The sequence below is a fragment of the Pseudophryne corroboree genome, chromosome 4 (assembly GCF_028390025.1).
Source record: "Pseudophryne corroboree isolate aPseCor3 chromosome 4, aPseCor3.hap2, whole genome shotgun sequence".
Lineage (NCBI taxonomy): Eukaryota > Metazoa > Chordata > Amphibia > Anura > Myobatrachidae > Pseudophryne > Pseudophryne corroboree.
Window position 1 is genome coordinate 903,715,135 of NC_086447.1, and position 15,208 is coordinate 903,730,342.

The 15,208-nt window shown below is 46.2% G+C and overlaps 1 protein-coding gene across 1 annotated transcript; it reads left to right on the top strand.

Annotated features, from left to right (window-relative positions):
- The first annotated feature begins 3,142 nt into the window (after positions 1 to 3,142).
- Positions 3,143 to 7,982, top strand: LOC134911874 (hemoglobin heart muscle subunit alpha-type-like). Its single transcript, XM_063919845.1, has 3 exons — positions 3,143 to 3,237; positions 4,300 to 4,492; positions 7,681 to 7,982. Exons 1-3 carry the CDS (start codon positions 3,143 to 3,145, stop codon positions 7,792 to 7,794), a joined length of 402 nt encoding a protein of 133 aa, XP_063775915.1. The 3' UTR covers positions 7,795 to 7,982.
- The last annotated feature ends 7,226 nt before the right edge of the window (positions 7,983 to 15,208 follow it).

Consider the following 15,208-nt stretch of genomic DNA (forward strand, 5'->3'; position numbering starts at 1 on the left):
ATCCCCCCAGTCTGTTTAGTACCTGTTGTTAGATTACTGTTACCTGCAATGCTCAAATGACCAATCAGGGGCCTGCTTAATATTGGTAAACCCATCTGTCCCTCTCATGTTCTGCCTGCAAAACAGTTTATGCACCTTAGTTATCTGAAAGCCTATGGAGTATATTCGATTACAGTCAGAAATTCCGACGGGGCGGAAAGATGGCACTTTCCGACGATAATCTGAACTTTCCGACACTTCAGTATATAATTGAAGTGCCGATTTTCCGCCGGTTTGTTTTCGACCATTCATTTTCGCCCATAAGAGGGGGCGGAAATGAATGGCCAGAATGGGAGGGGAAACGGGCGGAAACGGCCCGCTATTGAATACTGACGTGTCGGATCCTCTCCGTCGGAGAGGATCTGACTGTAATTGAATATACCCCTATCCCTGCTACTGAATGGAAGTGCACTGACCTGGCCTCATTAGTTTTACATAACCCTGACCTTGTATTGGATCCATGACTCAGGTCTCTGGACAGGAGGACTATGGGTCTAATTCAGACCTGATTAGATAGTTGCCACCCAGGAAGAGTGAAATCCCGCCCCGTGCAAGTGTGTGAATGCATGCGTACGCCGTGCGAAAATTCCGCCAGACAGCGGACATCTGCAAATCCTTTCACAACTCACTCACCATCGAATGTTTTTTCCAGTCTGTGCGTAGCTCAGGACTTACTCCTACAGTGCGATGAGAACAGGCTGATCGGCGCCGGAGTTGACGTCACACACCCACCCAGAAAACGTTTGGGAACGCCTGCAGTTTTCCTGACACTCCCAGAAAACGGGCAGTTACCACCCACAAACGTCCTCTTCCTGTCTTCCTGTCACTCACCTTGTGAATGCCTTGCGATTACATTTTTTGCACCAGCCTGTCGCTGTTTGGTGACGCGCGCGCATTGCGGTGCATATGCATGCACAGTCATTCGATAATCGTACGCTGTGCAAATTCGCAGAACAGCGATCAGGTCTGAATCTGGCCCTATGATAGACTGAGCTGTCTGCTCTGACCTTGGGCGTGGTGTGTCCTATAACAAACGCTCATTTCTGTCTCTCTACATTAACAATTGAACAGCCACATTAATCATTTCAACCATGATCCAAATAATAAAACCTAACAGAAATAAGAGGGACCCAGGGCTAAAACTGAATTGAGATCTCAATCATTGTGATTATGATGACACCGTAAAAATCATTCATCATCATCATCATCATCATCATCATCATCAAAGGGCACTTTTACCCTCATATATTAGGCCATGTGGTTCTCCAAGTAGCAGCATGCGGAGGAGGCTTGCTGGGACCTGTAGTTCCATCTGTAAAAGACAAAATTATTTCTTACTTTTACACCTGAATTGTTATCAATTTGGCACCGACCGCCCATGGGTGCTGAGGATAGCCTCGGCTTCAGCCCAGGCCTTAGGTGCCTTGGAGGGCGGGGGGATGACACCCCTTTATTGGGGTGTTGCCCACTTTCCCAGGAATCCCGAGCCAGGGTTGACAAGTTAGGGGGGTGCAGATATGGCCGCCGGGACCAATATAAACTAGAGATGAGCGGGTTCGGTTTTATTCGGATTCACCCGAATCTCCTTATTGGCTTACGGACGTCACGTATTTTGGTTAGCCAATAAGAAAATTCCAGAAAAAAAGAACTTGCGATAGTTCTGGCGTTAAGAACGGAGTAAATCCGAACCCGCTCTTCTCTAATATAAACGCATCCCCAGGCTGTGGCATTACCTCCCTGGCTAGTGGTGCCCAGTGCTGGTTTCAAAAATACAGGGAACACCTATGTCTCCACCCCCATATTTTTGGAACAAGGACCGGTCCAAGAGCCCAACATTGGTTCTTAAAATACGGGGGACGCCACGCATTTTTACCCCTGTGTTTTTAGAACCAGGATCGGCTCAATTGGGGGGCGCACGACAATGACTGCGTGCCGTTTTTTTTATCTGTTTTTTAACTCTTTTTTTTTTTTTTTTACATATATTAACATTGATCTGTGCAGGCTCTACGTTCGGGAGTGGTTGGCTGCCGGCAAATGATGAACTAAACTTGGATTTGTAAAACCGCAGATGGGATTCTCAATGCAACTTAGCATATTTTGCACAGTGGCTGCATACAAATTCCCAGCTGCGGCGGCATTAGCGAACGTTTATGAGTCACAGTATATACTCCAACACATATTGTTCACATTGCAGTTAAATATGACAGATTCAGATATTGTGCTTATCCTTTCTTACTTTAATAATCTTCAACTGCACCACATCCAGCAGTCTTCTGCCACCTGATACTTATTCCAGTGTCATCTGCTGATGTAACTATGTTTATTTACCCTGTACTTGTCCTATACTGTCATCAACTGTAAGTTGCTGTTTTCCTGTTTGATTATTCATGTACTCTGTAATTGGGCGCTGCGGAACCCGTGTGGCGCCATATAAATAAAGGATAATAATAATAATAATAATAATAATATTAAAATATTAAATCAGCTGATATCCACGTTACGCATCATAGCAGAGTATGCTCCTAGAGGCCCTCTTGAATTATGACCTACAGTATCCCACCATATACAGTATATTATTGAGCAGATATCCTTAAACCCTATGCCCTTCCTCAGCTAAAGCCATTGTGTTAATGTATATACCCTTGAAGCACCCTCCTGGTACAGTCTTTTTCCATATACAAGATCCTGTGGAGTGGTGTACGTGGCCTGAGCAGCGTTCTCCTCCTGTTTTCCCGGGGTCAGTTGAATGATAAGACAGATTAGCAGTCATTTGTGATACAAGTAACAATGGGAAATGTGCATTACTGCTTGACATTCCATGTCAACTGGTGGTTTCAGATTTCACCTACTTAGACCCCATGACCAATTAATATTATGGCTGGAAGTAAGACCCACAATGGACTCACGTATTCAAGCTGATAAATGAACCAAAGTCAATAGCATGCGGCTGCACTCCAGACCAGATTATAAGGATCTCCCTTAATGAGGCCATGTGTCACTCACAATGTATAGTATGCCTGAGCTATATATAAAGGACCTGGCTGCCAGTGAGGGCTAAACATTACTGCAAGGCACACAGACTTCACCCCTTCCAGAAAACAAGATGGTGCTTTCCGACAGTGAGAAGACGGCCATCACTTCCCTGTGGGGAAAGATTGCCCCAGAGGCCAACAATATAGGGGCAGAGGCTATGGAAAGGTAAGTACTGGAGGGAATGGGCAGATGATAAACCAGGCTAAATGATAATGCTATTGGATGGAACTAAATGGACTACTGGACTATGGGGAGATAATGGGGGAGCAAACCGGTTAAAGAGCATAGGTGGAAAGTTGCAACCAATCAGAGTGTACTAGATAAATGATAGCTAGAAGCTGATTGATCTCAACTTGCCCTCGGCAGGTTTAATACATCTATCCCAAGGTACTAAAAGTGAAGTTAAATAAACTAGGAGGGGTGGTGGTGGGAGGGTTAACGTTATTGACAGGTGAATAAAGTGGTGCTTAGGTTATGCGTTTAAATTGAACGGAATGTGATGATAAAATATTTTCTTTGTGGCATATAACTGTTACAAGGAAGTCATTATTGATTAAGTTATATATATATATATATATATATATATATATATATAGTGCACTACACGCATATTAATTACATTGAAAGAAAAGCCGTACTAGTTCTTTTTTTCTTTTTCAGCTTATCTGAATCTTTCCCCTACTGAGTATTCCCACCTTCCGTTTCTTATTTCAGTAAATTCGAAACACAAAAAAAGAATCTTGTTACTTTTTTGTTATAATGAGGCGGCGGCTTAAACCAAGTCTAGAAATTCTGCAGCCTGATTTTGCCTTTCCGTATGATTGCCACTTTAAGAAAGACTGGCTGACTCGTCTGTTTTTGTGTATTTTTTTTTTTTTGTTGTGTTACTTACTATGTAAATTGTCCGGCACTGGTGCCCCTTGCAAATAAATAATTGTGATGATGATGATGACAGTAATCTCTGGAGCTCTTTGTTAAACCGCATGTTGGGCGTGATTATGACATGGTCGCTATCCGATATGTACGCAGTTTCCCGATGTTTTAAGCATTGTGTTTGCATCCAATTCACACTGTGCATGCGCCCCGATGGTTAATTAGATTAAGATGTCTCCAGATAAGGAACAATTATTTCAGGAACCCGTAAGGAATGCTCCGTCTCGGTGACTTGCCGAGCAGTATATATCCCACCAGACACGACTGACCCACTTCCTTCTGTGTCATTTCCAGGCTCTTCCAGAACCATCCTGAGACAAAGTCCTACTTCGGCCGCTTCGATCTGTCTCCGGGCTCTAAGGACCTCTTGACTCATGGAGGAAAAATCATCAATGCCCTTGGTGAGGCCGCCAAGAACCTGGACAACCTGTCCAAGTACCAAGACCTCCACACCAACAAGCTGAAAGTCAACGTTAACCATATGAAGGTGAGGGACAAACATTCCCAAGCACTATTCTTCAGCGCACATGTGAGATCAATAACGAAGAGCAATGATGTTTCTCCTAACGAATAACTCATTGATACCATTTTGCATCTAATGATGGCTAGAGCTGAACATATCAGGTCTTCTGTACTAGGCTAGGCACATGATTGCGCTCTATTGAGGGCCCACACATTGATATTATTAACATTTATATAGCGCCACAAGGGTTCCGCAGCGCCTAACAAAGTACTTAAACAAATTAGCAAAACAAGAAAACACAACGTACTGTACAAGACAATGTAGGACAAGTACATGGTATATAGACATAGCTGCATCAGCCGTCATAACACTGAAATAAGCATCAGGGTGGCAGAAACCGTTGTAGGGAATATGGAGTAGATGATAGTTTAAGGAAGAGAAGGACAAGCACATGAGGAGAGAGGGCCCTGCTCGTGAGAGCTTACATTCTAAAAGGCAGACAGGGGTGACACAGAAGGGGTAGAAGTAAGCATGACTTAATTTTGGCAGGTGAGAGTATTTAAATTAGATTTTAGGGGTGGACATGGACAATTTTGGCACGTTCTCTGTTAAGTGAGTACATTTTTTCCCCACAAATAGTTGTTGTTGTTTTTTTTACACATTTTTGGAAGCCATGGGTTGGCTGGTACTTAATGGAGTGTCTCTTGGTCTTTCTTGGGGCACTGTGTTTAGAAATTACATTTCTAAGTATGAAAATAAACACTAACAAGCAGCGAAACTGTAATGTGGTCAGGGCCTCTAGGAGACCTAATAAGGCGAGCGGAGGGGGACCATAGCCAATATAGGGGGTTCAGTCACCCCACATTGTGAACACCAGCTTTCCTTATATGCTGCACGGCCACTTTGCACCAGGTGTGTGGCTTTGCCTTCCTGACAGTCTTGGGCACAAGACAGGCATCCTTCTCATTGCCCATGCATGCAATAAGTCCTGTGGTCCTCTCACTCTAATGTTTAATGGTTTAATATAGGCATGCAAGATACATGTGGATAATTTGCTCTTGTGGATTTTGGACTCTCATAAACGACCATTCCATTAATGCATTTTCGCAGGGCGAGTTTATCAGATGTCTGTCACTCTATGCCTGCTCTGTTATAGGAGCCCCTCCCTCCTCAGTTATAGAAGCCCCTCCCTCCTCAGTTATAGAAGCCCCTCCCTCCTCAGTTATAGAAGCCCCTCCCTCCTCAGTTATAGAAGCCCTTCCTTCCTTAGTTATAGAAGCCCCTCCCTCCTCAGTTATAGAAGCCCCTCCCTCCTCAGTTATAGTAGCCCCTCCCTCATTACGTCCACCTCAGTTATACAGTAGAACAGAAAGCATGCTGGACAGATTTAGGAGCCTATTTATAAATGATCTGCTCAAAGCAGATGTCAATTAGCAAACCTTCTTGCCAAAACTTGCAAATAGAGCAAAACAGGTTTTGGAGCCAGCAATTTATAATTTCACAGAGCCGCAGTGCTTGAAAAAAGCTGGTGTCCTGGTGAATCTGCAGAGCTTGATTTTTGATGCTAATGATAATGGTGGAGTTTACACTGCCAGCTTGATAGATAGGACTTTTACCCAGGGGTTAAAGTGAGGGGGAATGTGGTGGAACTGAGTGTATAAGGGATACTGCTGCAAGTATTATTTGTATAAGGGGCACTACTACTGTGGGTATTATGTGTATAAGAGGCAATACTGCAGGCTTTATGTGTATAAGCGACACTTCTGTGGGCATTACTACTGTGGGCATTATGTGAAAGGCGCACTAAAATTGTGTATATAAGGGACACTACTGAGTGATGTAATGTGAATAAGGGGCACTACTGTGTGTCGTAACATACAGTGGCGTTATTAGAAATTTTTCTTTCCCCAAGCCAAAAAAATCTCTGGGGCCCCCATCCCCCAATTGCCAGTAGAAAAGTGAAGAATTGGGGTGCGAGGGCGTGGCCTTGCTAAACTTGGTGTGGCTTCACTGCATGGCATTGCAGGAAAAGACTACCATATACACCAGTTTTGCAACATGCACACCCAGACATTGGTCAACACAGGAAAAAAAATAATCCTGATTCATGCCCCTTACATTATTTGTCATTTTTCCTCACATTATTTGTAATTTGACCCCTTACACATTATGCCTCACACTGCAGTGGCCCTTAGACATTATGCCACATACCGTAATGCCCATTACACAATATGCCACACACCGTAATGCCCAACACATTATGCCACACACCATAATGCCTGTGACACATTATGCCACACACCATAATGCCCGTTATACATTATGCCACACACTGCAATGCCCCTGAGACATTATACTACATACAATGCCCGTGATACAGTATACCACACACCGTAATGCCTGTGACACATTATGACACACAGCAATGCCCGTTATACATTATGCCACACACCACAATGCCCGTTATACATTATGCCACACACCACAATGCTCATTATACATTATGCCACACACCGCAATACCCGTTATACATTATGCCACACACCACAATGCCCATTATACATTATGCCCCACATCGCAATGCCCGTTATACATTATGCCACACACCACAATGCCCATTATACATTATGCCCCACATCGCAATGCCCATTATACATTATGCCCCACACCGCAATGCTGTTATACATTATGCCACACACCGCAATGCCCGTTATACATTATGCCCCACACCGCAATGCCCGTTATACATTATGCCACACACTGCAATGCCCCTGAGACATATTTATAGGACAGAGAGGCACAATAAAAATTCCCCAGTATTACATAGGAATAGAAACACTCCTGCTTATTATTTAACTCCGTAATTAAGGTAATACTGTAGATAAGATGGAGAGAGATAAAATACAAACAAATCAGCTCCTAACTGCCATGTTACAGGTTGTGTTTGAAAAATGACAGGAGCCGATTGACTGGTACTTTACCTCTCTATGCTTTAGCATTCTCCAAGCTTTGATACATCTCCCCCATAGTTTTCATAAATAGAACCCTGGGATTTTATGACAGGTACAGTAAGTGACAGGCAGACACACACACACTTTTTCATTTAACCATACGGTATCTGTATCAGTGCCCGCCGATATAATCATGCTGTAATTGCAGCTCCATGCAGCGCTGTCAGTTGTGATATGTACTCCCTCTGTTCCTCTCCCCAGCTGCTGTGTGGCTGCATCCAGGAGATCTTGGCCTCACGCTTCCCTGCTGAATACGTGCAGGCTGCCTGGGAGAAATTCCTCGGCGAGACTACCGCCATTCTGACTTCTACCTAATCGCTGAGGCGCAGAAGCTGGCTGTGATGTGTCCCAGAGTGAATGTAGCTCCTGTATCTCCAGTATGACTGTGCCAACTTGCTGTGGATGGGTGACCCTACACCGTGACCTCGTCTGGGGAAGTTGTAGGATTTCGGTGTCCCAAAAGCAAAAAAAAATGTGGTGCTCATCTAACGCTGCCACTAAAAGACAAGCATATGAATATATTTCTTCTATAAACAGTATATAAATAATATAATAAATATATATATATATATATATATATATATAACCATAATAAAGCCTTTTAAATAGAGTGCATGTATTACACTCAAACAGAAAGTAGAATGGAAGTTACAGCTGTCTCATGTGAGGACATAAATACGGAATATATTTTATATGTAAAGAAGAATATAAGGAAGGTAGGCCTGACTTACATTGACTATGAGGCCACCAGCAGCAGTCTCCAGTCCATCCCTTGTCACCAGCAATCCACCACTATCCAGCTTGACATGAGTTTATTCCTAACATTAGACCGATAACAATGACTGTATTAATTAATTTATTGTAACATTAAGCATAGCATTGGATATTGTCTAAAGTAACCTGAAATAAAATGGTCTGATTTCATGTTCCTGTTGCTTGGGGTCCGGTCAGTGCCTTGTGTGGTCATCTTATGTCTCCAAATAACCGTTCCTTTTTAGAAAATTGCTCATAGCAGTAGTCCCTGCAGTGATACTGTATGTGGGTTTAGGAATCACAGGAAATTGCCGGCTGTGGTCTTATAAACGAGCATAAGGGGTTAAGGCAGGATGGAATCGGTATTCCGCGGTCAGAATATCGGCAGCGACATCCCGACGCACAGAATCCCGTCACCTGGATGTAAGTAGGTTAACCTTCCCCATTGATGCCTTACCTTAACCCTCCTTCACTACAGCCTAAACCTAATCTCCCCCCTATAGCCTAACCCTAACCGCTCACCTGCAGCCTAAACCTAACACCCCACCAAAGACACACGGCCTGACCCTAAGAAGGAGCCCTGACATACTTACGTTCGGGATGCCGACAATCAGTATTCCAGAGCTGGTATGTCGATCCATGTTAGGTTCTTGGCGCCGGCATTCCGACCACTGTCAGACATCCTGACCGCATCCCGTTAAGGCAGTGGTTCCCAAACTGTGTGTCTAGGCACCCTGGGGTGCTGCCAGGCTCTTGCAGGTGTGCCTGGGGTTAGTGGTCCAGGACCAAATCAAATTATTTTTGGTCAAAGTGTGCCTCCCCGGGTAAGGTAGTAATGGAGGTTGGTACTAACCAGGAATCACGTGTGAATGGACAGTTCTCGTCGAGTTCTTAGAGAGACAGAAGTGTCCCGTTTCGGAACCTCTGATGATGAACACTCTCCAGGTCTAGGGGAACCCAAGGATTACTGAGAAACTCGGAGGTATGTCAGTTCCCCACAATTCATTTAAATAACTAGCAGCTTCAAGGACTAAGGCAACGGACCACTACGTAAACTGTAGTTCTGCATTTCAGATACACTGTGACAGTAGTATCCACTTGGTACACCTGACGTAGTGTAATCATCAAATACACAATGAGAGGGAATGAACACACACTACACAATCCTGACTCTAGGACTCTTAACTATTATAATACACCAATAAATGCAGTAAAACATTCAATACACAATACGTTAAACCACCGACCAATTGGAACGGTGAGACGTATATACTGTATATATATATATATATATATATATATATATATAAAAGCATATATATATATATATATATATAGGTGACTAAGTCCTGCGCTTGTTGCTGCGGTTGCCACTAGTTTCCCTAAATGGCAGTAGGATTGAATAGGGGAGTGTGGTCCCAAAAGTGTGCGACTTTGTGGCTTACCAAGGAATTCCTGAGCTTTGTGGTGATCCGCCCTGCTTACATCCCACCCGGACAATAAGTGGCAGGTCAATAAATATCAGTTGACAAATAGTCTCCTTTGGTCTAATGTGAACATATAGTAGCAACACAGGTGTTATAACTATTTCAAGGAATAGAGATAATAGGTAACAGTCAAGCCTGCAATGTTACTCTTTGACATACGGTGGCGCTGTTCCCTTTAATTGATCCTCCCAGGCTATGGACTAAGGGGGTCATTCCGAGTTGATCGCTAGCTAAAAATGTTCGCTGCGCAGCGATTAAATGTAAAAGTGTCACTTCTGCACATGCGTATGGGGCGCAATGCGCACGCGCCACGTACTTTCACAATGGGCTAAGTAATTTTACACAAGGTCTAGCGACGCTTTTCAGTCGCAATGGCAGCCACAGAATGATTGACAGGAAAGGGGCGTTTCTGGGTGTCAACTGACCGTTTTCAGGGAGTGTTCGAAAAAACGCAGGCATACCAGGAGAAACGCAAGTGTTCCAGGAAAAACACAGGCGTGTCTGGGAGAACGCAGGTGTGGCTGGCCGAACGCAGGGCGTGTTTGTGACGTCAAAACAGGAACTGAACAGTCTGAAGTGATCGCAAGCTAGGAGTAGGTTTGGAGCTACTCTGAAACTGCACAATTATTTTTTGTAGTCGCTCTGCGATCCTTTTCGGTCGCACTTCTGCTAAGCTAACATACACTCCCAGAGGGCGGCGGCTTATCGTTTGCACGGCTGCTAAAAACAGCTACTCGGGAATGACCCCCTAAGCACTGTATTCACGGTGATTTGTCCAGTGTGACAGGGAATCCTGCTGGCTAGTCTCTGCTGGGATCTCAATAGCACATCAAACAAAAGAATAACTTTGGATTACCAGCACTAAGTATTCTGTCCACAGGCTGCTGTTGCGGTTAAAGTCTATACCGGGCAGGGTGCTATTCAGGTAACCTGCATTTCTGCTTATACCACTATGGCAACTACTGTATGGGGGGGATGTCCCTTGGCAACAGGGGTGATCACAAGCAGAGGGGTTATTGTCTTACCTGAGTCCACAGACGGTCGCTGTATGGCTCCTTTGTGCAGCTTCACGGCACGAGTGGATGCCAATCTACCCAGCAGCAGAGGCGGAACTAGCGCCAGTGCAGGCAGTGCCTTGCACTGGGGCCCGCAACTGTCAAGGGGCCCGCAGCCAGAACGGCATGTAATGAGTCAAACTGACTCATTACATGCCGCCTGGCTGCCGCTGTGTTCCGCCGCCGCCGAGGAGATGATGCGCGCACCGGCTACAGGGGGGGATGGAGGAGGGAGCCGCAGCAGCGCTGTGTCATTGGTAGAAGCGCTGCTGCTGCTGGCCCTCTCCTTTACCATAGGCTGCCCTCCGCCGCTGTGAATGCTGGGATGCGCATCGCATCCCAGCATTCACAGCGGCGGAGGGCAGCCTATGGTAAAGGAGAGGTCCAGCAGCAGCAGCGCTTCTACCAATGACATAGCGCTGCTGCAGCTCCCTCCTCCACCCCTCCTCCTCCTTCTTCTCCCCTGCCAGAACAGAAGCTGCACGAGGAGCCTGAGCCAGCGGGAAACGGTAATTATACCTATTCTATCTATCTATCTATCGATCTATCTATCGATCTATCTATCTATCTATCCTGTTTGCCGTAATGTGCAAAACATGGGACGCTGTCTGCCGTAATGTATAATAAATGGGACGCTGTCTGCCGTAATGTATAATAAATGGGACGCTGTCTGCCGTAATATGCAAAAAATGGGACGCTGTCTGCCTTAATGTGTAATAAATGGGACGCTGTCTGCTGTAATGTGTAATAAATGGGACGCTGTCTGCCGTAATATGCAAAAAATGGGACGCTGTCTGCCGTAATGTGTAATAAATGGGACGCTGTCTGCCGTAATGTGTAATAAATGGGACGCTGTCTGCCGTAATATGCAAAAAATGGGACGCTGTCTGCCGTAATGTGTAATAAATGGGACGCTGTCTGCCGTAATGTGTAATAAATGGGACGCTGTCTGCCATAATGTGTAAAAAATGGGACGCTGTCTGCCGTAATGTGTAATAAATGGGACGCTGTCTGCCGTAATGTGTAAAAAATGGGACGCTGTCTGCCGTAATGTGTAATAAATGGGACGCTGTCTGCCGTAATGTGCAAAAAATGGGACGCTGTCTGCCGTAATGTGTAATAAATGGGACCCTGTCTGTTGTAATGTGTAAAAAAGGGATGCTGTGTGCCGTAATGTGTAAAAAGGGGACGCTGTCTGCCGTAATGTGTAAAAAATGGGACGCTGTCTGCCGTAATGTGTAATAAATGGGACGCTGTCTGCCGTAATATGCAAAAAATGGGACGCTGTCTGCCGTAATGTGTAATAAATGGGACGCTGTCTGCCGTAATGTGCAAAAAATGGGACGCTGTCTGCCGTAATGTGTAAAAAAGGGGACGCTGTCTGTCGTAATGTGTAAAAAGGTCACACTGTCTGTCATAATGTGTAAAAAGGGGACGCTGTCTGCTGTAATGTGTAAAAAGGGGGACGCTGTCTGCCGTAATGTGGAAAAAAGGGGAAGCTGTCCGCCATAATGTGTAAAAGGGGCTCTACCTGGTGTAGTGGTACTACCGTGCGGCGTAATTTGAATAATGCAGACTACTGTGCACCGTTATATGAATTGGTATTATTTTGTGGCCACACTCCTTCCCCACAAAGCCACGCCCCTATTTTTTTTGCTCGCGTCTGCGGCGCGCACTGCCCCTGTTTTACATAGGGGGGCGGGGCTCCGATGCCATTTCTTGCACACAGCACTCAAATGACTAATTACGGCACTGTTGCTAGGTATCCATTTCCCTGGCCCTGAGCAGGTCCCCCTCACCAGATCCTCTCCAGGAGTGAGGCGGTGGACTTAGATGGGGGGGGGCCCCAAAGCATTTTGTCGCACATGGGCCCACCGCTCGCTAGTTCCGCCACTGCCCAGCAGTTGCCTGGACCACCGCTATCCGGCGGGTCTCAGGGCTGCTTCAGCCACTTCCGCTGCATCCTCTCCCTGAGTGTGTGAGCAATTGTCCCTGTCACCGCGATCCTGCAGACCTCAGGGCCACTCAACTCTCACTCTCTCCCGGCCGGTATCTCTCTCTGGTCTCCCGCTACAGGGCTGGTGCTGCTGCGCTGTTATTCCGGGTGCAAGCGGATGGTGCTCTGCTTCCCGAGTCTTCGGTTCAGCTGCATACACGCCACCAGGGCCGAAACTAGGATTTTTGCCACCCGGGGCAAGGTAGTCATTTGACACCCCCCCCCCCCCCGCAAAAAAAAAATATATATTTTACAATAAATAAATAAAAATAATAAAATAAAATAAAAAATAAAAAATAAATGAATAAAAATATTATATATATATATATATATATATATATATATATATATATATATATATATCTCTTTCAGAACTTTTTTACCTGAAAAACTGCCTTTTCTAACATAAATTTCATATCCAGGAAAAAGTGTCCCCATTTTACACAGTACGACAGGCAAGTGTCCCCATTCCCCATTTTACACATTGCGGCAGACAGGTGTCCCCATTTTACACATTGCGGCAGGAAAAAGTGTCCCCATTTTACACATTGCGGCAGGAAAAAGTGTCCCCATTTTACACATTGCGGCAGGCACAGGTCCCCATTTTACACAGTACGCTGGCAAGTGTCCCCATTTTACACATAGCGGCAGGCACAGGTCCCCATTTTACACAGTACGCTGGCAAGTGTCCCCATTTTACACATTGCGGCAGGCACAGGTCCCCATTTTACACATTGCGGCAGGCACAGGTCCCCATTTTACACAGTACGCTGGCAAGTGTCCCCATTTTACACATAGCGGCAGGCACAGGTCCCCATTTTACACAGTACGCTGGCAAGTGTCCCCATTTTACACATTGCGGCAGGCACAGGTCCCCATTTTACACATTGCGGCAGGCACAGGTCCCCATTTTACACAGTACGCTGGCAAGTGTCCCCATTTTACACATAGCGGCAGGCACAGGTCCCCATTTTACACAGTACGCTGGCAAGTGTCCCCATTTTACACATTGCGGCAGGCACAGGTCCCCATTTTACACAGTACGCTGGCAAGTGTCCCCATTTTACACATAGCGGCAGGCACAGGTCCCCATTTTACACAGTACGCTGGCAAGTGTCCCCATTTTACACATAGCGGCAGGCACAGGTCCCCATTTTAGTGATTTTACACATAGCGGCAGGCACAGGTCCCCATTTTACACATAGCGGCAGGCACAGGTCCCCATTTTACACATTGCGGCAGGTGGTGGAGGGAGAGAGAGAGAGAGGAAGGGAGAGGGGCTGACTTACATTTGAAGCGGTTCTCGCCGCTCTTCAGCCGCCTCTCCCTCCTCGTCTGCGCGGCTCCGGGCTCCCCCTTCTCCCTCCTCCGGCGGGGTTTCGTGGAATGACGCGTTTGCGCCGTGACGTCACGACGCAATCGCGTCATTCCGCGAAACCCCGCCCCCCGAGCTGGGCACTCGGGAGAAGGGGGTTTAAAAGTAAGTGCCGCGGCGGGTGTTAGGGGGTCTCGGCGCCCCCTCCAATCTGGCGCCCAGGTCGCCTGCCCCCCTAGCCCCCCCCTAGTTTCGGCCCTGACGCCACTCACTGTTGCTGCGGGAAGTACAGGCTCCACTCTGAGCTGCTGCCACAGCTGCACGCACCGGCCAATGCTCCACGCTGATACACTCCACACTGACTCTGTGCTAGAAATGGCCATCGATCATCGATGGTTTATGGCCGATGCCGAATGTTTTTGCTATCGATGGGAGAGAACCAGACGGTTTCTCTCCATCGATGGCACAGCATAAACGAATATTTTTTTATTTTATTTTTTGCAAGGTGCCGAAACACGGAGCATAGCTCCGCCCTCATTTTTTTTAATGGCCCGCAGCCCAGCCAGCACCCTCACTGATGGCCATTGAGTGGTACTAACCATCGACGGTGTGAGAGAAGTGTGAGTACACATAAGCACGAGTATCAGTATGAATACAGTAATTTAACAAATAGACATCTAGAACAAAAGAAGAAATGGTGCGTATCAGTCAAAATGTAGCTAAATATAACATATAATAGCCCTATTCTGTGATCTTGTGATTCATTTGCTAACGCTGGGCGGAGTCACAACAGTGGGCGGAGTTAGTCAAATGAGTCACAGATCTGGCCAAATCTATAGGACACTAGGAGCAGCTGCAGAAGCAGATAGTATGGACATGGCACAGGCAGGGTGCATACCTCCCAGCTTTCACACACACACACACACACACACACACACACACACACACGCGGCGAAAAGAGGGCCCCCGTTTTCGTCAGTGAGGGGGCATGCCCAGCGCTCTGTGAGCTGCTGGCATGCCCCCAGGGGCTGATTATGAGTCCGGGGGGCACAGGGTACTTGAGACAGGGGAGCCCTATCTCATTGCTGTGCCTGCTGTGGGTTGGGGGCGTGGCCTAATCGCG